Source organism: Neopelma chrysocephalum, unplaced genomic scaffold (genome assembly GCF_003984885.1).
Source record: "Neopelma chrysocephalum unplaced genomic scaffold, ASM398488v2 Primary Assembly neopelma1_61b, whole genome shotgun sequence".
Lineage (NCBI taxonomy): Eukaryota > Metazoa > Chordata > Aves > Passeriformes > Pipridae > Neopelma > Neopelma chrysocephalum.
The window spans coordinates 7514417-7539828 of NW_020897717.1; the positions used below are offsets into that span (position 1 = coordinate 7514417).

Genomic DNA, 25412 nt, shown 5'->3' on the forward strand with positions numbered 1-25412 from the left:
AATATACTTATTCCCAGCAACACATACTTGCACAAACCAGTTGTTTTCAAAGACATTTGTAGGAAGATTTGGAGACTTTAATTATTTTAAAAGTTGATTCTTGCAGTTCAACTGTGTTCTCTAACAAATCATGAAAATAGAGGTGGCTGAAATTATTATTCCCAAACACTATTATGAGCATTAGTATGCAAATATATATATGAATTATTAACTGAAAAGAACCCTGAAGACAGAAATGGAGATATACACAGGTCTTGGGGGGGTTAATGAACTACGTGGTAAAAACACGATTCTAGATACTGCAGGTGAACTGTGTCAATACAGTGAGGAATCATGTGAGACTGTAACAAGGTATCAAAATTAGTTTCAGCTGCAAAAGAGAACTAATAAAAAACTAGAATCTAATCCTCAACAATTCCTTAAGGGCTTTTTTTTGTTTGTTTTGTTTTTGAAGTGATGGAATACATTCTCATTCACCTTGAGAAAACCCCTTATCTAAGTTCATAAGTTTTATTGGTTTGTTAGAGTGACAGGAATGACAGTACTCCTTTCATATTATTCTATTTTATTTATGCTATCTAAAAAAAAAAAAAAGTCTTATTTACTGAAACACAAAACTTACTATAACTAATCTAGCAACACTTCAATGTGAACTGGAACTGTAGCAAGAGCATGAGAATTTCTTTTCAACAGGTCACTCAGAGACACTGCTGAGTGTCCATTCTTGGAGATACCCAGAACCCAGTTGGACCACAGCCCTGGGCAGCCTGCTCTGACTGAACCTGCTGTGAGCAGGACAGTGGATGATGTGATCTGCAGACAACCCTTCCCACCTCAGCTGTCCTGTCAGTCTCTTCCTCTATTAGCAAAATACTGTAGACACTTTTTCTGCATTTTTTATTTTTTACATACATTAATTCTTCTTCTGATACACCTCAGTGTTTTGGTGAAAATACAATGGCGGCTTAAAGATTAAAATATACACATATTTTACAAAAAACCTCAACTCATTGCCAATTTTGAAACTTTCTCAATGCCAAGAAGTGCATCTCCATGTGCTACTGATTTTTCTGATAAATTTTGTGGACCCAGTAAGAAAGACCTTTATTTCTTTTTCTATGTAAAAGCAGAGACAACAAGTGAACAAGCTATTCCTTGGAGAAAAAACAGTATAAGATAACATGAGGGTTCTTTTTTAAATTTCCTGTTGGTGGACAGGAACAGCTGTGCAAGCAGAAGAGTTAACTCTCCTATCAGAATTCACTAGAATTTGTCTTCACAAACCTCACTACCAAACTTGTTTTTAACATCAAACAAAAAAGAACCAAGCCCCTCAGAAACAGAACCAAACCACCAAACCCAGTACAGAATTCAATTTCTGGTTCAGGTGTTTCTTGCCTGCTATTTATTTACCATGCCAGTTTGTTACCACAATTTTACATATGCCATTTCCTGTTTTTCTAGCTCGTTTGCTGTCAGCTGGTTTTATCAAGTATACATAAACTTTACTGACACACTTTCAAATACCAAAAGAGTTCAGCTAGACAACCACACGCAAAATCTCCAGAGATTTCCTTCCCGTTTACAAGGACTGCATAAATTATTTAACACATCGGGTCACTGCACCCATCTTACCGCTTTTGAAAAATCCAAACACCCCACTCCACGCTCAAAAGTCCCAAGGCCGATAACCTGCAGCGTCACCAGGCTCACCGAGTCCCACACTCTAACATGGGGCTGCAGAGGCTGCATGAAAAAGCAAGGGGACAAACAGCGTCATCAACAGTGAAAGCATCATATGCCAGTGTCAGGTTTTGTTAATCAAATGCCACCTGAATTACAAACTGCAGACCAAAATGCAGGATGACCTGTGCTAATGATGCTGTTGGAGGCTAACTTTGAAGTCAAAAGGGGAGAGTCAAGACAATGTTGCTCCCCGTGTCTGGGCTATAAACAAGGCAGCGCTGCCATAACTATCGTGGCATTCGGTAATTGTGAACATACTTCAACCAATTTAAGTTAACTGAACAAATAACGGAAGAGTCATCTTGCATTTCAGACCCCAGACCTAGCAATATTATGCAACAACTGAAAATAACGATCAAACCTTTGCTTTTATGTAGACAATAGGAAAAAAAGAAAATAAACAAATCCTAGTGCATCGAGTTCCCTAACCATCACCAAGCACTCAATGAAAATGTCCATGGTTATATTTCATAAAACTACTATCCCAAACCAGCTTAGCCTCATAAATGTGAAACAGTCACAAATAAAGTGGGAATAAAGTTGGCTTAAGGAGAGCATTCACCACAGAAAGTGACAATAAATCATTGTGCTGATGGAAAAACAATCAGCTCCAACAAGAGTCAAAAAACGCCCAGTGGAAATCATAACATCACATATACAAAAAGCCTCACATGAATTTCTTACAAAATTTAAGAAATTAAGTTGAACATCTGATAAAAGGTTATATTTAATATGCTTCTGTACGTTATAGCATCTGTCTTTTTTTTCCCCTGTTTATAACTTCATGAAAATAATCCAATTAAATTCTGACAGAGTATGCCAAGAGCCAGAGATAAGAGCACTTAAACACATCTTATCTCAAATGAGCGAGTTTATAGGATAGCTTGGCACACCTTCCATGAATTCTCAAAGTTGGTTTCCTCTTCCATGAAGGCTTAGGAGTATACTGACCCACAGAACTCGGGACTTGTTCTCCTCTGGGAGAAGACTTATTGAAAGTAATGTGACAGAAATGATGTGGCGTTATGAATCAATTACAAGCTTCACATTTTCTTGCAGGATTAAAATTGCATTTCCTGTGTCACAGAAAATGGACTTTATGAGCTTCTGCTCTTTTTGCTATATGGTTGAGTGCTTCATTGTTACTGTCTTTTGCTAGAGGTACAGGCTGCTAACTGAGAAATGTCAAATTATCTCAGTAAATACAGTACACAAAATAAACGGCAAACAGAAGGTAATGATTAAAAAAAACTCAAACCACTTTTTCCTGATTTTCAAAACAAGATACTACTGCTCAACAGCTCTATTACTTACCCTTCCATCTTTATCCACTCCAGCTAACTGTCCTGTTGCAATTCTAATTTTGTCTGGATGAACTGCAAGACTAAGACAGACAGAAATATGACTTGCTTTTGCTGTCATAGGTCTTCAAAACTGAGAGGTTTTTTGTAAATTTTTGTTTCTTTGTTTCTCAACAGAAGCCCATGAAGACACTTATGATCCTAAATCCCACTTTTAACAAGATAGCTTGAATGTTTTTCGTCAGACTATGTCATTACACACTGTATTGATGGGTTGATCAGGCTCTTGCAATGTTTGCTGGCACACAACTAGGAGTGCCAGAAGAGCCACCTCCACGTGTGCTCTGATCAATCTAAGGTTTGCACTACATTGGGAGTCCACTGTAACAAAATCTACATTGTCTCTTAATGGACCTCCTGGCACATCATTATGTGCCATATTTATAAACACTACAGTGTATTTTTTGCCTCAACTTACAGATATCGTGAATCTGGGGGAAAAAAAGGCAGAAAAGTTGGCTGAGGGTTTGTGCCTGTGCACCCAGGAGTCAGGAATTACTGCCATGTGAAATGAGTTAGATGTAATTGTACTAATGAAGAAGTATGGTGCACTACTAGTGTAAGTAAAAATCTGCTCTTCCTTATCACATTTTGCTTTGGAGCTGATGTGAAAAAACAGATTTCAGAATATACATCCTCTCAGTCCTAGGGATTTTTTGACCTACCTTCTTATTTGCTTTCTCTGTAAAATCACAAAGATGAAGAAAGCCTTTGAAACAAGAAAGAGGAAGCAGGGGCGAGCCTGAAGAGGTCAGAATGATGGACACAAAAAAAATTTACAATTCAGTCCTGTTTTCTGAATGAAAGTGAAGAACACAAGACTGGCAGCATTTCTCCCACAGGAAGCAATTACATTTATCAAAACACAGCCAGAAGAAAAGAGCTTCAGATATCAAATTTTCTCCAGTCAGGTACAGTACAGTAGGGAGCTTATGTTCACCATTACATTTTGTGCACTATTCTTCAGACTAACACAGTAACTTCAGTACCTGCCTTTGCACCCACAGTGACACTGGCTTCAACTTCCCTGCCTCTCTAATTCTTTTTGCAAACATCTTTCTGATTTCCCAGACTCTCTTAATACTTGGATGGGGCATCTTTTACAAAAATGAGAAAATGATTGTTCAGTTTTCCACTTGGTTTTCTAGTTCTCCTTTAAGGTTGCACCTTTGCCATACTTTCTGTAAACAATTGATTTAGAGTTAGGTTAACAACAACTTTTAATTTCTGAGATAACTATCTGGAATAATTTATGTAAAGATCCTTTCTTCAACCTGGCACACTTAGATTGTCTGCAGATCCCCTTGTTTTACATTTAAGCTAGCATGGACTGCTCTAGCATCACTCATTTGTGCAGTGTTTACTAAAGTGAAATCAAAACAGGAAACAACTATAGTTATGATGACATTAATTAGTTTATACATATAGCAGGAGAGAACAAAAAAAAAATTTATTTCTGCATTAATACACACATACTTACATGCAAATGTTATATACTAACCATTTAACACAGTCTGTATGACCCAAGTAATGCCGCTGAGTTCTCTCCTCATAGTTAAATAGTACCACCACTGATGCTATGAAATACACAATTTCTCCGGTAGGAAGGAGGTAAACATTGGCTCGACAGTCTCTTCCACGATACCCATATCTATATATATTTTAAGTCAAGGTTTTCATAATCACTGAATACCAAAAAAAAAACAAACAAAACCTCAACAATTTTTTTTTTCTTCTTAAAGGATTCCTGGGGAGCAAATGTCCTTTAAGTTTTTCCCTCTGGAACAAAAGCACAGTTTCACTAATAAATTTTAAAAATAAAACAAAACAAACCCCATGCAACTGGACTTCAGGAAACCAAACCCCTCAAGGAATGATGCTCATTGATGTTAAAAATAAGACATGCTAGAAATAAAGCAAATACAGCGTTGCAGTTTTGTAAAAATTTCCATGAGAAATTTCATTAGGTAACAGCAGGACTCGCTGTTATAATTTACAGCAACAGAGCTGTGTATCTGCACACTGGGCACCAGAGTATTACTTTCATTTGGCCTTTTAAAACAATTCCTAATGCCCTACAGAAAAAGGCAAGCCTTCTGCACAGCAGCTGCCAAGTTCAGCAAATATTTCTTTAGACTGTTTTAGAGTATTTTTAAAACAAACCAAACTCAAAAGGAACTTACACAGGGAAAAATATTCTATCCCAATCTACCCAAAACATATAAAAGGCATGTTTTCTGTAGGAATAAGCATGGCTCCTAATGACATTCAGAGGTCTTACACACAGTGAACCAGCCTTGGTTAGCACTGATCAAATGTTATTACAACTCATTATTTCTTTGGAACAGGTGCCCTTTTCTTCATCTAGATTATTAATGTGGCTGTCTGCCTGTATTTCAGTTCCCTGGGTCACTAGGTACAATTAACATCATAAATCAGACTTTAACAGTAGCTCTACAGCCCCAAAAATATAATTTTCCTGTTATGTCCTGCACTTTAGAGAGCCTTCTGCTTCACTGCCAACTAATACACCTGCAACAGCAATGAAAATACGGGAAATACATTAAGCAACTTCAGCTAAAGGATTCCAGCTTTAGGTCCTGGCTAATCAGGTACATAAAAGAAGTTCAAAGGCACGGAGAAAGATGGATGGAAGAAGCTGGTCCTTTCTCACAAATAAAGGCAGGTGCAGTAGTTCAAGTATGGGACTATCTAAACGGGTATCTCCTATCTGATAGCCTGGCCTCTGTTCTTCATGGAAAAGGGCTACCTTTCTATCAAAAATAGCACTGCACCCCTTCCAATGCCACCCTCCCACTCCCAAAAATCCCCCAGTACACTACCGTTCCTCTTTTGCAATCCCTCCAGACCACAGGATCAAAGAAAACACTTGCAAAATTAAACACATGCTGTAACTAAACAATGGTTCAAAGAGGGACACTGCATTCAGTTGTCAACTAAATCTCTTTGGAATATGGAAAACAAAACAGATTTATATCTTGCTGTCTTCCGTTTATTACAGAAGAACACAATGGCTCCTCTGAAGCAGAGATTATTCACTGGCTTGCTAAGCAAATGATATCAGGAGAAATGCTGATACAACACAATGCTGAGAGCAGAATAAAAGGATGCCTCTGTTTCTCCTCTATTACTATTAACTTTACCACTAATTTTTCCTCTTTATTCTTATTTTAAACACTGACAGACCAAAAAGAAACTCCAGAAAGGCCTTTTATAAAAAAAACAAACAACAAACCAAACCACTGAACTTTCAAAACCAATGGGCTACAAGCCAATGAAAATATTTTTTCTATCCTGAACCATGAAGAACGCTATTCTAAGTACCTTCTCAGAGGAGAATGGCAGATTTTGTTAATCTGCTGTATAGAACAGGGAGTGTATTGATAAGGATTTAGTAAGACTGACATCTTTGAACATCCATCCTAGAAAAGTATTAATGATTTACACAAACACATCTTTTGACAGCAGAAGCCTACAATGCTTAGCCAAGCTAAAGCTAAATATTTTGGCACCCACCATTGAGCTCTGGCATTTATGAGGCTGCAAAAAAAATGGTTACGTTTTCTTAATCCATTCCTTTCCTTTACCCCTCCTACATAACAAAATACCAAAGAGTGGCTGCATTTTCTAGAAGCATGTTTTTTAAAAGCATCTAAAGGAACAACCTGTTTTGTGGGACAGGGAAATTGAGAGACAGCTGTCTTCATACTGGGAATGCGTCTCACAAACTACAAGTACTGTTTTGTCACAGTATTCAATATGCTTAACAAATTTAAATTTTGGAGGTTGTTTGTTTGTTTTTACTTGGCTAAAAATAGTCACAGCCCTCATGAAAAGTGATCCACTGTACACCAGAATTCAACAGTATATTTACCGCTGTCTTCAATTATTCTTAGAAAGAAGAGCACCAGTGCTAAAAATAATCTCATAAAACGGAGTCTGAAATACCCTCCAGAAACTGAGCTACTATACACTGGGAGAAAGAATCTATAAAGTCACTGCCTGACAAAAGCAGCCCTGACTGTGACCTCTATAGCTACTAAATAAGCCAATTTCACTATTACTAGAAATGTCAGATACGCTTTAACCAGTTCTGAAGTGCAGTAGGAAAGATTGCAGCACAAAGCAGGGATACTCAAACTAAATTATTAAATTTAAATGAAATCACTCAGGAACCAGACACAGTCAAGAGCTCAGACTTCCCCATGAACTGCTTTATCTTGCCAAGCAGCTTAGGTGTTTCATCAAATGACAGTAATCTGCATGGCAGACAAAAGCTACGCTACTCTACTTTAGTCTACAGTACAGAGTATCAGGAGTTGAATATACCTACAGGACACAGTTCTGTAGGCATATATAAAAAGGAGACCCCACCACCACCCAAACCAACCCATCAACCAACTAAAAACCCACCCCAAAAATCTGTCTGTTCTTTTCTTTAAGTTGTTCACAGTTGAGCAGCATCTTCCAAAACAGTAATAACAAAGGAAAACCTGAATATAAACAATCATCCAGAAGGCAGGAGAATTAAAGGCATTCAAAACAAAACTTATATATTGAACAATTCAATGCAGTTGATTTTTCAGTTGCAAAACAATGACATTACTAAAATACTCTGCGAATCATTGTCCTCATGCCTTCTTAATAAGGTGTACAAGGGTTCAATTTGCCATGATATTTGGAAGTTACAGCTGGCTTGCAAATTTGCTCCCCTTGCTAAACCTGTGCATAAAGTACAAGATCTGCTGCTGCTGTACCTTCCTGTCTCCAAAACTGAAGAAAAATTTTGTGCAAATTCGTAGACACCAATATTATGCCGTCATAAATTTCACTGCCTTCTCATTTTCCTCAGCATTGCATCCAAAAGACTCCTTACACTCATAATTTTACTGGTCTGATTTAAGATGACATTTCCTCAAACAGATTCCAAAACATATGGATGGTTTGTTTAGAGTAGATTTATTTCACTTTAATTAGTCCTCAGTAGGAAACTGGTTTAACCTGAACTTAAGGTCCTTGGACACTAAATAAGTGTGTCCACACTGGGATTTGCACCTACTTAACTGAGGGTGTGATTTCATGATCAGTTTTCATCAGAGCAAACTGGTCACTGACGCTGGAAAAGTAAAGTTGATATTCCTTCAGCATGCCAGTTCCACCCTTGCATGCTTGTGGGGCAAATCAAAGTAATGTACTGGTCCTGCTTGAAAGTTAACTTCGCCAAGAAAATTACATTTCAGCCAGACCAGTGACTGACCTAATTCACTCCACAGTCACAACTGCCAGCATCAGCAACCAGGAGCTGTTGGAAAGTTGGGTACCACAGCTTTACAAAGCATGAGTAAGACCTCTGTTTTCCTTTCAGTCAGACTTTTAACCCAAAACTTTCCTCCTGACTTATGACAGTGTATCATCAACATTCCTAAAAATCTTCCTGATTTCAGCAACACTGGAAGGATCTAACTTCAGATTATTACACCAACTCAAATGCTGCCTAGACATGTTATTTTACTGAAGTACTAAGAAACTTACACAATCATGGCTTACTGGAAGAACCTGCAGAGATGAGTGAGTGACAGGAAAACCCAACCATGTGCAAAAGCACATCTCTTAAAATGAACTTAATGTCTGACCTAGTAAACTTGGAGAATTGTCGTCAGCCACACACCTACTCAGTTCTTCAAATGATACATTTATATTTAGTGCATTTAATGCAAACTAATTTCCAAGAAATTATCCACTTCACTTTGGAGCTGAAATACAGAAGCAGTGCAAAGGATGGCTGCTTCTGCAATCCTCACTGCATATATAAGGACAACAAACCCAAGATCTTCCGTAGTTCTAAAACCTCCTAAAAATGATCAGAGATTGAAAACTAATAATGTTCCTGAATTGAAAGCCTACATTAATATAGAGGGAGGCAGAGGGGGACATTTTTCAAACTCTGTAACTCTCCAAAGACACTTTCTTTCACACTGAAAATAAACTGAATTAGTTTCAACAGGGAAATAAACAAAGGAACAGTGTTTCTGTGCCTACAGTCTGCCACTTAAAATCATACTATACAGGAGCTACAAACCATTTCTGTTGTTATACTAATTTGAACTTTTTTCCCTCACTTTTAAGTAATTTTTACCTCTTAACTGAGAAGACAAAACACTGGATTCTAAGGGGGAAAAATGCAAGACAAGACAAACAGGGAACAGTGAGTAGTTACTGATATTAAGGATACACCCACTCCAGTTTTAACTTTTCAGGAGGCAGCTCTGTCCTAATATCATCATAGTTTTCTACATCAGAAGGAATGTACATTGTGATTGGTCGACCTCGCATGAACATCTTGATATATTCTCCCTCTGTTGAAACAAAAGAGCATATTAATCATGTGGCAAGTTTACACAAGTAACAAGCACAAAAGATATGAGTAATAAGCACAGTGATGCAAATAACACCTGTGATATAACAATTATTTTTGAAATGTGAGCTTGGTAAAGGTCTAGATTTTTTTTTTTTTTAAATGGAACACTAACACACACATACACACAGAGTAAGTGTTAATTGAATTTGTGATAGAACAGACTAAGCATGTAACATTTTAGACATGCAAGTTAAATTATAAAGGCAAATTTCAAATTCAATTTCAAATCCGAAATGGAATAAATATGTAGTCACAGTATCACAATATAAGGTATGTCAGGTTGAAAAGGATCTGAGGAAGTCTTTAAGTCCAACTTTTGGCTGGCCATGAGACCAGACTAGGTTGCTCAGGCTTTTGCCTAATCCAGACTTGAAAACCCCAAGGAGGTAGATGGCACAGCCTCTTTTTGCACCTGGCACCTGCCAGTACCCTCAGGGTTGCCCCCCTGCAGCCTCTCTGTCCCCAGACTCTATCCCCGCCAGGGACATCTCCTTCCCACAGGTGCTGGATCTGGCATTTGTCCCTGCTTAATTTTATGAGGTTCCTGCAGGCCCACACATCCAGCACATCAACTGGGTCCCCTGGTCTGCTGTCACCTGTGAACTTGAGCATGTTAAAGATGTTGTAACCACATTTGATCCACCAACATTAAGCTCTAAAATTAAGATTTTTAAACAATTACTTTTGTATTTCTTTCAGAAGACAAACTTGAGACAGACTTCCTCATAAATGCCCAGGGAATGCTCAGAAATACTTCCCTAATTAAGCATAGGATTATTACTCAGACTGCATGATTGCACAATCTATGTTTTGCATTCCCTAAAGCACTTAAAATCGAAATTATGAGAAATTCAGGCTCATTCCCACAGAATCATAGCTTAACAACTCAAATCAAACTCGAAGATCTAAAGGACACCAGAAACCAGAAAATTTTGGTGACAGCAGAAGCAACATAGTGTCAAAAATAACCTCTTGCTTACAAAACATTTTTAGAAGATGCAAAGATCAAGAAATAATCAAAGTTGTGAACAAGAATAACCCTAAGCCTATTTTCATCCACTAAAGTTATAAAGCTATCTTGTACAAAGTTTGGAAATTAACTCTTGATGCTCACAATAGACAAGATAGAAGAACAACAATCATCAGACTACTGAAAAAATGTGGTGAATATTCCAGGTTATTTAAAAGAAATATTTCTGATCATAAGGGATTTCATTATTTTATTTATTTTATAGCATTGAAATAGTGTGAAATTCTGTTGAATATCTCCTCAGTTCTGAAAACACCAGAAAGCCCCAGCTTTGAATACAGCAGTGATGATCTTAGTACACCGCAGTGATTTGGACAGCACTGACACATACAGAAAAAAATCTGTGGTGACCAAACCATATAATATATTCAGTAACCCCTAACCCGAGAAAGAACTACCCATGAACTTGTGTGATTTTAAGTTCACTTGTCACTGTACTGATCAAACTTAACCATATCAATGAATCCATGTACCTGAATATAAGCTAGTTAAAAGTATTCTACTACATGCACGATACTCACTGTGAAGATTTCACAACACATATGGCTTAATTTGTAAAAAACTTTTGGTTTTCATCTTAACACATGGTAGTTGGAGTTCTTAGTGCTTAAGAGTTTTAACGATTTTTGTTTGATGAAACAGACCACCACTTATCAAATTTACCAAGTTACCAGACCTAAAAATATGATTAGTCTGTTCAAGTCAACCTTCTGAGACCCAAGAATTCATTTTACTTGAATATCATGTCACTTTTATCCTCAATAAGTTTACCCTGTGCTGGAGGCAAATACAACTGAAATCTAGTGCAAAAAAACCCCACAGGTTCAAGAAATTATTCCTGAGTAGAAATTGCAATAATTGAGCAACGTAAAACTAACACATAAAAAAAAGGTTGTTCTTATTTAGCATATTAATACAAGGAAAGTTGAGTGGTATAAGTCCAGTATGAAAGGAACAAATACTGATAAGATGAGAAACAGTTGTCTTGCTTCTTTCTAAGAACAAACACAGATCCTCTGAAAATGAATCCTGCGAGTCCATCCACTGACAGCAGTAGAAAGCTTGTCTCAGATAAAATAAAAAAGAACAAAGAAAATCACTTCCTGGCAGCTAAATTAGAAACAATAGTTATTTTACCAAACGTGCATCGCTTAATTGCACTGCTCAGAAAAGGTAAAGATTGGAGTTGTCACTAGTTTGACACAAATGTTTAGATAATTAGTCCAAACTAGTAACATGTCTCATTTTTCCACCAATATATTTTTAATAGTATGTATTTTCAGACATAAAATAACACCGGCCAAAACCAAGAGTAATGTATTAACAATGACCTTTCTATTAAAATCTGGCACCCACACTCTTATAAATTAAAGCCTGAGGGTATTTAAAAAAGACCGCTCATTTGTGCAAGTCAAATTCTTGATTTAACACTGAGCTTGACACGTCTGGTTCCACCAGATCAGTGTAAAATGACACCACAAATTTAGGATCAAATTCCTCATTGTTGCTTAGAGCAGTGGAGACAAGCTGCAACTGAAATTCTTAAGGATGGAAGCAGTTGCACCTGTCGGACTTTGAAGATGAAAGAGATGAAGAGTCCAAGAGGAATTCAGTCAAGTCTCTGGCCAGAAGGGGCTCTCCTGGAGATCAGGGAAAAGAATATCTGCAGGATATTCAGATAAAAATTAGCTCTCTGAACTTTCCATTAAAGAAAGAACACTTTTTACCTTTATTACCTAGCTGCACTTACTCAAGATTACCTTTGAAGATACATATTTAACACACTTGTTAGAAAGACATGGGTTAAGTATAACTTGATTGAGCCTCTCCCTACAGAAGAGGAAGGATTAGAAAAAAAGAGACAACCCACTGAAAGATTTTTGTCTAAGACTGTAAATTTCCTTTTGTCAGAATAACCTGCAGGGCAGATATAATATTAATGTAAAAACCTTTTGAAACACTAGAGAAGATGGCAGCATATCAACACCACCATTCCCAAACAGCAACTAATTGCCTGAGGCCAAATTCTTGTATTTGCAAGTTAAGAAAAATCAGTGATTTAACTCGTCATACTACAGTTGCTCAAATTAATGCTCAAGAGCATTACACTACATTTCTTTCCTGCATTCTCACTACTTTCCAGTACATAGCAGAATGTCTAAAATTCTTTTTCCTTCTTTTGGAAGAAAAGAGCCTTGGTCATGTTATGACAGATTATGTATGAAAGGGAGTACGGGGAAGAAAAAGTAAAAAGTTTTAAAGAGAGTGGGTAAAAACCCCACCGAACTCCAACCAACAAAAAATCCTTGACAATTCTGGTATCTACCAGCCTGAAAACAATAGGTATGAAAGTAAAAACCTCTACTCCATACAAAGACATGTTCAGGCCACACTACCCTCTCTGCAGAAGCATTTGGGGAAAGCAGGGTGGAAAGGGATAGGAGGGCATACCTTTAAGAACCCTTGGCACTTGCTAAGTTAATTAATCTGCAACTGCAGACATCCTATAAATCCTTTCAAATATGGATCAAACCAACCAAAAAGTAGAGTTAAAGCCCTGCAGATAGCACACCCAGGTGCCACAGATTATCCACGCCACACAAAAAGTAACAGCTCAGGCTCAGAGTTGCTACAAAAGGTAGCACGAAGTGGATGGAGCTCCCTGGCTTCAGGGGCCAGCTCTTCACCAGGAACAGCTGTAGCTACTTTTGTGCAGCTTTGAGCTCAAATTCACAGTCCTTGCCAAACTCCGCTTGGCTCCACAATAATTCACCTCTGGAGCCTTGACAAGCTCTTTGCACAAGCGCCAGGGAATACAGGATCAGCACTCCCAATTTTTGCTCCCAGGATCGGCTCAGGCTTATTAGCCTCACATAGCAGTCCTCTGGGTGTGCTGGACCCAAGCAAACTCCTTGCAGGTCTTGGCTCTCCGTGCCTTCCCCAGAGGTTTGGGGAAATTATTAACTCAGCCCCACAGATGCAGAAACACTTAATCTGACTAAAATGTGACCACAGTCACATGAAGGGACACAAAACACTGCTCAGAAGGAGAGACACAAAGAGAGAAACCAGGGCACGGTGAAGGCCCATGTAAAGGTGGGTTAGAGCGCTGATCAGGCTTGTGGCTTTGTGAGGAAAATCCTGGCTGAGCTCAGCCTAGTCCAGCCTGATGGACACAGAGCATGCCCCTCAGAGCCCTCTCTCTGCTTGCATCACTCTCTGTTTTTCACTCTGCGGGGTACTGCAGCACTCACTTTGGAGAGCAGAGTCTTGGCTGCCACTGGGTGACACAAACACACTCTACTGATTTCAGAACAGCATTCCAAAACCTCCTTCTCTCCTAGTAGTTGGGAACCTCTCAACTTCCAGGTGACAATATCACATGTCCAGGTTGTTTCCTTTTTGTGCGTGTTGACAGCACGACTGCTCACTTCAGCACAGGTTTGCCCTGTCTGAAAGTGCATCAGGTGAGCACAAAAACAGCAATCCTCCCAGCCTTAATTTTGAAAAAATAAAAACATGAGCTATTTAACTCTCTTTTGAACAATAAGGTTTCAGTCTGTCTCCACACCATCACAAAACTTATCTTTCATGATTGTTGGTGCATGCAGTATTACAGAAGAGAACCTACCACGGTTTTGATGCATTAACAGTTTCCAAAAGGCTATGGATCTCCATTAGAATTACTTCTGATACATCCTAGGATTCCATTTGTGTTTTCATAAGTTGGTGGTTCAATTTTCATATGATTAAGTAGCATGTTATAGCCCTTTTCCCCATCATTGAATTCTGGCAGACAACCTGTTTATAACTAGAAATTTGCTAGCAACTCCTGTATGTGTTATCTTTCACTTTGAATAATTTAATTTTGTCTTATGCTACTCCAAGCCTCAGGAACACCTAGGTCTTACTGTATTCAAATCTCAGCTTTCAACTCTATCAATTTGGACTCTCAGCTTCATGCCATCAGTGAAATTTCAGTGCTACTACTTTCCTGTGTTAAGTTCATTAGCATAAACACTAAGCCAAATAGGTCCCAACAGGCTGGAAGCAGATGTTAGCAACCAGAGAATCTACTGGAGGTTCTTTGGAAGTTTATAGGCTGATATAAAAGAGAAATAAATATGTCAATGAAACAAGATGCTGCTAGTGAGAGCAAACTCCAGAAGCCTGGCTCATCTGCAAGGAAACAAGTGCATCTTCACTCACAATCACTGTAAGCCAGTTTACTGACCTTGCATGCAAAGAAACTGTTGGTAAAGCATGTAACGCCAAGAATCCAGGACTAAAACTAGGGGCAAATAGAAAATTGTAGACATATAGCAGACTGGCTGAAAATTTTCTGCAAAGCCTCCTTGTATCAAAAGCAGATTACTGCTAACATAAATAAGCTTTTAATCTTATATAAAAAAAAGAGATTAAGAAAGAAGAAAAAAGCAGCACAAAGGTAGCAGTAAAATTCAACTCCCAACAATGTCTATTAATTCCCCTTTGGAAGAAAGTTTAAAATCCAGCAATTCAGGGGAAGCAAGCTGGAAGGTAAGGCCAATGAAAAACACTGCAGGTGATAACAGATAGCAAAGATATGGCAATACAGACCATCTGAAAGGCTGAAATTAAGTGCTATCGAAGCACTTCATGAAGTCAGCACACAAAGACTTATGCAATGGCACATAAGCAATTTATTACTTTCTGTGAATCATATTCTTAGGGGAATATGGAAGGTTTGCAAAGGAAAATAATAAAAATAATAGGAACTGAAAGGAGGAGAAAAAAAACATCAAAGAAGTCTCTGTAGATTAACTCAGAAATATCTACAGCGAAAAGCAATTCAGGAGACATGAAAGCTACTTTTTAGATACTTCAGAAATTTGAAGACAGTGACATTACAAAACCAAAATCCTGTTTTCCAAAAAGCATTCCTCAAGAAGAAATTGTCAAGGAATACACAGTGCTTTTGTAGAAGGATGTGAGAAGCCTTCATCCTCAATTACTGATTTCTTCAACAAAACCGGACAAAATATTAGAATAATGTATTTTATATCACACTGTTCCTCGTTATTTAGACAAGACAGTGAGGTAGCCCTGCAAGTCTGTGCTGTAATTAACTACTCTTAAGCTAGCAAGTGTATGCATAAAGGGAAGTCTAATGAGCATACAGCAGATTGTATATATACACACACACATAGAGTAGGTAATAGTGAACAAATAGCAAAATTAACTGTTTTTCTACATGGTTTTAAGTTTAATTCTAAAGGAATCACTACAGGAATTTTGCAAATTATTAGTGACTTTTTCAGTAGGTCCCACCCCATCTAGTTTGAAAGATCAACATGGGTTGATGTATTAAAACCCTCAGCTCAGTTCTATTTGTGTGTAGCATCTGAATCTTATCCTTAAAGAGAATTACAAGCAAATGAAAAACCCCCGAAGACTCCAACTAGCTTGGCCAAGTAGAATGCTCTAGTAATATACAATAAACTACCACATCCAGAGTACATTTATTAATCTGTCTTCACCTTCTAGTTGCTTGACCAGTGAAGTTATGCTTTTTAATACTACAAATAGCTTCTTTCCCACAAGCTTTCTGCTTTCAGGCCTATGTCCAAGAACTCTGCAGGACCACTAACCTGAGGGACAAAGGCTTAGAAGCCTGTTTCTAATTTAAAGCAGCACTAATAGCACAGAGACGAATAACCAAATTCAGCCACCATGCCCAGCCACTGCATTTTAAGTTACAGAGGAATTAAAATGTGGCTGCAGGTCTGTCATCTCTCACCCCATGCTTGCTGAACCTGACAAGAGGACAACCACTGTTGCTATTGGTGCAATGCCAAACAAATAGCTGGAAAAAGCAGATGAGACAATAGACTTGCCTTGATTTGGAATGATTTTACAACTTCGCCTGGTAACTTCTTACCAGATCTTTGGTTATTAAATTTTATATAATTTGATAAGTAAACCACAGTTACAACCTTGCTTTTTAATGTAGCAGGTGACATTAAGAATCTAGGTATTAACAACAGTTACCATTTGCAATGAAGTAACTGAAATTTTAATACTAAAATCTAGTTTTTTATTAAAAAAAAAAAGGACTCAAAAAGGAGTACTGGACACAAACGAGCTCAATAAAACTGTATCTAAATGCTTCCTGCTTAAATAATAAAATTCTAACTTCAACAAGAACCAATGGTAAAAACTTCCAAATACAAATTTGTTTTTTTAACAGTACTGATGGTTTTTAATAATATGCACTGTGCCTGAATGAGATCAAGCAGCCCAATAATGAGATAGACTGGGTCTCCATTTGCCCTCAGGGCAAGAGTGCCTTCAATAATGATCTGACAGAAAATCTGTGCCTGATGAAAAAACTGTTCCAAGGTAGTTACTGAATTTTGCACTCTCAGAGGACAGGACACATTGTCAGCAGGGTAAATTTTTTCCATTCTGTGCTTCATGACTGCTCTGTGCTGTGAAGCTAGAACTATAGCACAGTTAAACTAACAGAATAAATAGTACTGGAAACTAATAAAGCACAACAGAAAAAACAACAACAACAACAAAAAACAAACGTAGGAAGGCAGTGAATGTTTCCCATTAATTCTTTCACATATGGTTTTTATCGCCATCCAAAAAGTTTAAGTGTCTCATTACTTTATAATAAGTGAACAAGTGATTCGTATATGGAGCTGCTATCACCGAATATCAAACTCAACACAGAATCTCAGTGAAATAAATTACCTTTTATCTTAAAATAAGCCAGGTCTTTAACTTCTGGGTATAAAAATATGAATGCTTTATGATTAATACTTTAAAAATGTTTCTGCTGAAGTGAAAAGCAAGATGGATTTTATAGGCAATTATAAACACCTGCTGGTAAAGAATTTAAAATAATAACTTTAGTTAGGGTTCTTTTAGGGCTGTAGTAAGCACCTGTTCATTTCACTCATATCGTCATCGGATTTTCACAGAATTTTAATACCTTCTTAGTACTGGATTTTATTGAAAAAAGATTGGCCTGATTTACAAAGACAAACAAACAAACTGACGGTATGACCTCTGCTTCAGCACATACCCAGATGCCTGAAGCTCAGGACTAACCTTAACATGAAGTAGATGCAATTCAACCCAAGTGGGAGAGATAAAGGCACCGAGGGAATGTGATGAACATTGTAACACACGTGGCCTCGGCACGGAGTTAAACAGAGGAAAATCAACTGGTTGCCCGCAAGGCAGCTGCAGGCTGTGGCTTCCCGTGCTGCTGCTGCTCCTGGCAGGAGAAGAGAATTGCCTAGGTCTTGTCGATATTTACATGCAACACTCTCTGGGGACTCCATATCAAACCAGTCAATCCAGACACCACAGCTAATGCCTTTCACTACTGAAGCTCATCTCAGATTCTCACTTATTCCTGAAGTCTTTCGTTATAATAGCTAATACATACTATCAACAGAAATCAGAATGAATCTGCACAGACTGTTGAAACACAGATATTACTGCAGTAACTTCTGCTGCTAGAAAAATTGGGTTCCAAGAACTAAGCATGCAAAAAATATATTTATCTATATTTTGTGGTACTGTACTATACTGACATTTTCAAAACAGTTTCTTTAATAGCTGAATCAAAAAAAGGAAATAAAGTGATTCCAGGATGTTCAAAGCTACACAAAAATGTCATCTTCCATCCCATTATCCCATGCAAACACCTTCTTCTGTTATGATAATTTGCTATTTCACAGTGATTCCAAACTTATTTTATGTGTGTATAAAGACACTGAAGCATTTTTAATGTAGATTTGCTTTGAAGCTTGACAGTTTGCACACCAGCAGCCTTCCCAAGAGCCTCTTTCACAGAATTTCTAGGTCTAGGAAGCACATTGATACAGTTGTTACTGCGGGTGGCATGTGCTGGGGGCACATACAGTGTTTTACATACAGCCTAGTGAAACGAGCAGCTCAGGGGAGCTGCTCCAACTTAATTAACACCATGCTACAGACTGCTCACCTCTAGGGGCAAAGGCTGGCAAGCCACAAAGGAGTGTTAAAGCAACTATAACTTCTCATGCCTTTGGGTTGCAGAACAGGAAGGTCCTGTACAAACACCATGAGCAAAGGCAACCCTTCATCCCACCCTGTCAAAGACAACACTGTCCCAGCTCCACAGGATTTACCTCCAGAAATCTTATGTTAACTGCCTGTGCAACTCTTCAACTTCCTGACCAGCTGGGTCAAGGTGTCAACTGGAAATTGATTTAATTGTGTGGCAACTATTAACTACAAAAGAAGGTAAAGTCACCTGCCCAGAACAGGAAGTTGCACTATAGAGAATTGACAGGGTATTGCTAAGCTCATACTGGAAAGGTTGGGTGAACCCTCTGCAAAAGTAACCTACACATGGTTACTTCTGTGGCAGTAAACACAATACAACACAATCTCACATACACAGACTCTAAAAGCTGTCAAAAATACACTCACTGGTCCATATTTTAGAAAAAATAAACCTCTGAATCCTGCTAATTGCAAGTCTATCCATGTTAGAGGCAGAATTATGTTTTCTCACTATATGCGTTTAAAATGCAGTAAATGCATTTTCTGTGATAAGAGTCTCTCCAGCTTCCACATATGTTATCTGCATCATGTTTCTCTTTCATTCCAGTTAGGCTGAGAACAGACTATGGCATATCAGACTTGGAAGATGCCTGTTCATCACATCCTCTGCATAGTAACACAATAGATAGCAGGGTACACGTTGAGGCCACTTAAGTTATAGCTACTGGGATGAGAGAACTTATGGATGTCCCATTCTTGGCAGAACACGTAGAACTCTAGAAGCACATTGTAAGGAAAGAAGTACTACTGAAGGTATTTTAGATTTTAGCTACATGCAACTTGGTTTTCTGAAAAGCTGTATTTAGTAGAAAGGGTATTTTTAATATAATAGTTTTATTCAATCCTTGCAAAGCTAAATTGCAGCTGGTCTGCCCACTAGTCATTACTTTTCCTTTTACAGTAACCACTGCTGCACATATATACCGGTCCACAGCTGGCATTAAGCAACCTGGCATAAAGAAACATTTCTTCTTTGTTCTTGATGTTTATGCATTCGCTTTCACACATCTTGTCTTTGAAGTATGCTCTTGGTAAGCATCAATTTAGAATATTTTTATACCTGTGATTTCTCTCTGAATTAGGAAAAGATAAAGCAATTGGATTCAAATTGATTTTGCTTTCATTCCAATAATTTGTATAGTAACTTTCATAAAATCTGAGGGTTTTTTTTCCTTTTTGAAGGAGACCAAAAGCAATCAAACTGTGAATAATGTAAACTTGCTGACAGCACAGAATCTGAAGACTACAGGTTTGTTAATTAGCAGCAAAAAAGCATGAGACAGAATCTCTAAATAGATACGTTGTGTACAGCATGCACCTGGATTACATGCTTTAATTTTGAAACCACATGCTTCAGCACAGTTTGCAGGACATCAAAGCAGAGTAGTTTTGCGACACCAGAAGTGGATTTCTTTTGTTTTCACATCCCACCATGTTCGGATAGACAGCTCCTTTTCCTGACTAAACAAGCCAGCAGCAGAGGGTAGCCACAGAATGCAAGATTCACTTTAGAAGAGACTCATTTTTCATTTTAGGAGACTATGAAACCTTCAGTCTCTGTTCTTGTCTAATCAGTGTGTATATGTTGTAATACTGGCAAGACAGAAAGCTGAGATAAAACAAATCTTTTAGTTGGCAGTTCTTAATACTCTGATATCTTAGGCAACAATGCAAGACTTCTATTCGAACACATACTCTTCTCTGAGGAAATTATGTGTGTCGTAATTTATTTTAGACTATCCCCAAATAATCCCAAAATAGATTGCAATGTGCATATGCATATAAATTTGCAAAAGAAGAAAGCTGAAATATTTATGTAAATGTTCAAAAAGTTTTTAAGAGATCATGCACTGATGCTCTCTGATGGTGAAAAGCCAAATAAAAGATTTGTGAGAGTGCTAAATTAGAAGAAAGCAACCAAAGGGCATAGCTTTATTCTTACCTTGGCTGTTTTTTTCACGAGTTGACATTTTTGCTGGTTATGGGACAGAAATAAAATATCTTAAAACTATTTCTAAAGTCTCGCTCACACCTGCTTGCATGAAGACTGGCACATAGGTCAAAACTTTAGATTTTTGTTTTCATAACCTCTCTCTATGCACATACACACAGAGAAAATACTAAAAAAAAAAGTTTTGTTTTACAGAAGTAAATCAATCCCACAACCCACCCATCAAAACTTTCTGTATATCCCAAAGATCCAATCTGATGAGGCATTTCCCCATAATTTCAAAGACTCATAAACATGTCTGGAGTAACATTTGACCAAATAAAATCTTGGAGTTTATTAATGCTTTTTTACCTCTAATTCCCTGTTTCATAAGCATATGTCCCAATGTATTCATCTACAGGAAATATTATTCAGTCAAAAGCAAGTATTTTCAACTTCATCCAGTGTTTAAAAATAAATGATTTTATTTACCTTGGCTGACAATGACATCTTTGTGCCTGGGGAAAAATTCAAAATAATATTGTTAGTAATATGCACAATACTTATCAAGGCAACACCATCTAGTTTTTACACATTATTGCATTTAGCAATGCCATCAGATTCTGTGTACAGTGTAACTGTAGTATAGGATGCTAAATAACTGATCATTTTAGTTATTTAGCATTTTTACCCATATATTATTTTATGCAGTTCACTGTATCTTTCAAGTAACTTAAAGTCTTCGGCTCTATAGCAAGGGTTTCTAAGAATTAGTCTGATAATAACAAAATGCAAAAAGCTTTTAAAATAAAATATGGAGGGCATGTTTCTTGTGCACAGAAAATTCCACTTTGAGAGTGTGAACTTGTAATAACCAAATGTTTTAAGCTGCCAAACATCCTCAGGCCTGCATGCAAAGCATTTAACACCTGTCAAAATAAGCCGTCAGCATAAAACACCACAAATTTTTCTAGGAATTAACTCTATCGGACACATGGAATAAATGTAAGCAAGTTGCAGTTTCATTTAAAACAGATCCGTGCAGCATTACTAGATGTGCAACACAAAGCCTTCAACAGAGTACAGTTGAGACTCTCCTTACCAGAGCCAGAAGTGAATTACTTACAAAAAACCTCAATAATTTTTTTCTGAAGAGCGAAGAAATACTAATTTCCAGCATCGGAGCTACTTCTTAACAGAGTAACACTCCTTGGTGGGAGAATGTATTGCATAAAACACCCTCTTGAATTCATTTGAAATTCAGCAGAAAGGTATGAGTGGCATCCAGTATTTTTAGCTGGATGGCAGTCAAATTTTTGTAACAGTGACAAAGGGTCAAGCATATGCATGAGGAAAGTCATCTCTGGCCATTGGTAGAATCAGCCTTCACCACACTGCCAAATGAAAAATTTAAAGTAGATTCCCAGTCTTGCCTGAAAAACACTGCTGTGGGAACCCTCTTACTTCTTGTGGCTTTATCAAACTGATTTACAGCTCAGTGCTGGCTTAAAGACTGAGCTTAGTAAACAAAGTTCATATCCTGGTCTGATAGTGCAAAGCATATGTAAAACATTTCTGTCCTGGGGCCCACAGCAGGGGTTGAATTCTATTCCCTTGCACAAGACTCATGTAACTTCAAGCAGACGAGGCCAACGTTTCTTAATTGAGAAAAATAAATGGAAGATAACAATACGCCTTTGCACAAAATCAACCAGTTCTTATCAAAATATGGCAACAGAATGTAAGAAATTAGTATTAATACATGTTCTTGTATGCAAATAGTGCCTTTATTATAAATGTGAGCATAAGAAAAAGGTACACAAACAGTACAACACCCAGTCTTCAATACGATGATGGTCTACAATTGATAATGTTTGAAGCTTTGTTTTCTGCCAAATATACTTAAGATACAACAGCTTCAAGTTATGAACAGACAATAATTAAAACTAATCTTTCCTTGTGCACTCCTCTGTTAGATACCTGATTTTTTTCTACGTTACAGATTGTAGAAGGGCAACATTTAAAGTCTCTTAGAAAATAAGCAGAATCACAGAAAAATGAAATAAAATACCTCTATTTTGACCATGCCTGAACCAATATGTAAAATGTCAATAAAAGTAAAATTTATTTCTTATTTTCAGCAAATTTGAAGTACATACCCCATTGTGAAAGATATTTTAGCAGCATAGCAAAAACTCAGCAAAACAATCAAGACAAAGGGTTTTTTCATTCCAAAATATTATCTAACAGTACCCCTGCTATAGTCTAAATTGCCAAAGGATTTTTAAACTCCAACAGTGAAAACCAATTACAAAAGAAAAAGAAACACTTGCAAAATATGTAATGCATAATCCCCTCACACACAGCACTTGACCGCTCTGCAGAACTCTTCAGGCTAAGTACAAAGCTTTTAGTAAATGTGCCGATATCCACACCCAATATTAATTTGTTTTTGCTCTTCCCACTCCTAGGAAAGAAGGAATGCACTTGCACCACTCTTGACTCTAAGTACGTATTTGACAGTCTTACATGCAACCTAAGGAGAGCACTACAGAAAGAATCATAAAAAGACTGGAGATTGCTCTGAAAGGTCTGAAGAGTTTTATTTGTAGTAGTGGGAGGGGTTTTCAGGTAGTTCTGCCTTGAACCAGTTAATGGCTATTTGAATGAAGATTCATGAGCAGATCTATGAATCTGCAGACAACAACAAAGAAGCTGCCAGCATGCTGGGGAGATACTGGCAAATAGGAGAGGGGTCAATCAAAAAATCAACACCATTTCAACAAATTCCGCAAAATTTCAACCAAGTCAAAAAGAGAAACTGTGTGAAGACAAAGCGGGAAGCCCAACTGGCAGAGTACTGAGTACAAGTACTGTGGGTCACAATAGGGGTCAACAATGTGAAGTTACAGCAAAAAGCAAACTCTTGATCCTGTGCTGACAGAAGCAGGAGGAGTAACTACTCTGTGCTATTAATCTCCAGTGAGGCCTTCACTGGAGACCACAAACTGAGAAAACCTGCTGCTGAGGAAGTGGACGAGAGGACTGATAGGCTACAGCACATCACCTACTGGAAATTACACTGAAAAGAAGGCACCTGCATATTACCTAGAACCTGCAAATCAGGAATTTGCTAAACATTCAAATGGAGAGATCTACTTGAAAACATAAAAGTATATTCCTACTATTACAGTCTACTTTAGAAACACACATACTATGTGAAATCCAGTGAACTGACTTCAAGGAAATACACTTTCATTTTCAAATCAGCTTTAAATAAGAAAAAAAGGCTGGAAGCTTCACAACAGTGGCATTAAGCCATACATCTTAAATCATAGTACCTAATTCTTCTAATCCAAATGGGCAACATTAAAACATATGCACACAAAAATCCTGCATTCACATTTCATAATAAATTTAAGATTCCACAGGCACCTGGAGCATCACATTGGCAGGTTATGTAAGTAGTTACTCATGGCAAAAACAAAGATGCAAATGGTCCTAGCATATACACAAAAAAGTTCACTAGAATTAAACAATTTCATAATATTTTTACTTAAAAGTTCACTTGCTTTTATGTACCAAATCAATACATACTTGTCTGCATTCTTTGCCACTTTTGATATTAATTTAGATGTTGATGGTATTCTCATCAGCTTGTTACGACCATCATCTGAACTCTCCCAAGCACTATGAGGCTTTTCAGCAGCAAAGGATTTCTTTATGCTAGAAGAAACAAAAAATATTTTAAATGACAAGGTGATAATATAACTAACTGGAATTCGTATGCAATGGACAGATCAAGCAGCAGGAGACAAAAGCAGAACTAGGTCTTCCTTCAAGCTGAAGCATGAAACAGGAAAAAAAGATTAGTCAAAAAGTTCTAACTGGATGAATGAAAACAATTGAGCAAGACAGTTGCCACATGTTTTAACCTTTCTTTTGCATTTCCAAATGCTTTTACATAAAGACCAAAATAGCTCTCTTCATTACTACATTGCTAACAAATTACAAAAGCAGAAAAAATTAGGCTAAGTACATTAGCCTTAAAGAATAAACTATATTAAAAAAATCAATTAAGTAGATAACAAAGAAAATTAATCTTTTTTCCCCTGATTAACTGTTCACCAGCTCTAGCACACTGATGTCTGAGGCAGAACAGTTCTATCAAATTACAGTTTCATATGGCTGCTTTGCAGTTAGCACATACTTAACAACATTAATGGCTTTAATCTTTTTGAAACAAATGTCTGCAAATTTCTTGGGTAAGACAAACTAGGTTTGGCCCAATATTACAGACAATTAAATTAGTGAATTGTGATGAAATTTTCAGCAATTTTATTGTAGTCAATTTACACTAATGGAAACCTGCAAGTTATGCAGTCACTAGTTCATTAATTTCACACATGGAATACGTGTTCAAAAAGTGATCTAGCCTGAATTATTCTTCAACTACCTGATTTAGTTTGCACATGTCCTGCTAATAGTATCATACTTCATCCTGTCAGAAATGCTTTTTGCAGGATTAAGTCCTGGAATGCAACCTTAGAAATGGCAAGCTCCTTCCACAGCACCTCAAGAAGCTCAAAGGTCCTGCGACAAACAAGTTAATCCAATCAAGTTAAACCATTATGAGACTAAAAAAGCATTTATTTCTTCCCCACACTGCAAAAGATTAGTAAGCAAGACTTCAGACAACTTTACAGTGAGATACCAGGCAAGAGAATAACAGGCCACAAGTTCAGCTTCAGACAACTTACGGGTTTGTGCAAGACATGGAGACAGAGCCTTTATGGA

At 37.4% G+C, this 25412-nt stretch overlaps 1 protein-coding gene across 5 annotated transcripts in view; it reads right to left on the reverse strand.

Annotated features, from left to right (window-relative positions):
- EML4 (EMAP like 4) overlaps positions 1 to 25412 on the reverse strand; it is a 150265-nt gene that overhangs the window by 27580 nt on the left and 97273 nt on the right. For 3 of the 5 annotated variants that reach the window (XM_027681814.1, XM_027681815.1, XM_027681812.1), the window contains 7 exons: positions 24213 to 24341; positions 21108 to 21133; positions 20628 to 20660; positions 9361 to 9484; positions 4609 to 4758; positions 3061 to 3130; positions 1636 to 1746 (listed from right to left, as the gene is read on the reverse strand). In XM_027681814.1, coding sequence (XP_027537615.1) covers positions 1636 to 1746; positions 3061 to 3130; positions 4609 to 4758; positions 9361 to 9484; positions 20628 to 20660; positions 21108 to 21133; positions 24213 to 24341 — 643 coding nt within the window. The remainder of the gene's footprint in view (positions 1 to 1635; positions 1747 to 3060; positions 3131 to 4608; positions 4759 to 9360; positions 9485 to 20627; positions 20661 to 21107; positions 21134 to 24212; positions 24342 to 25412) is intronic. The other 2 variants (XM_027681816.1, XM_027681813.1) reach the window with 1 other exon arrangement.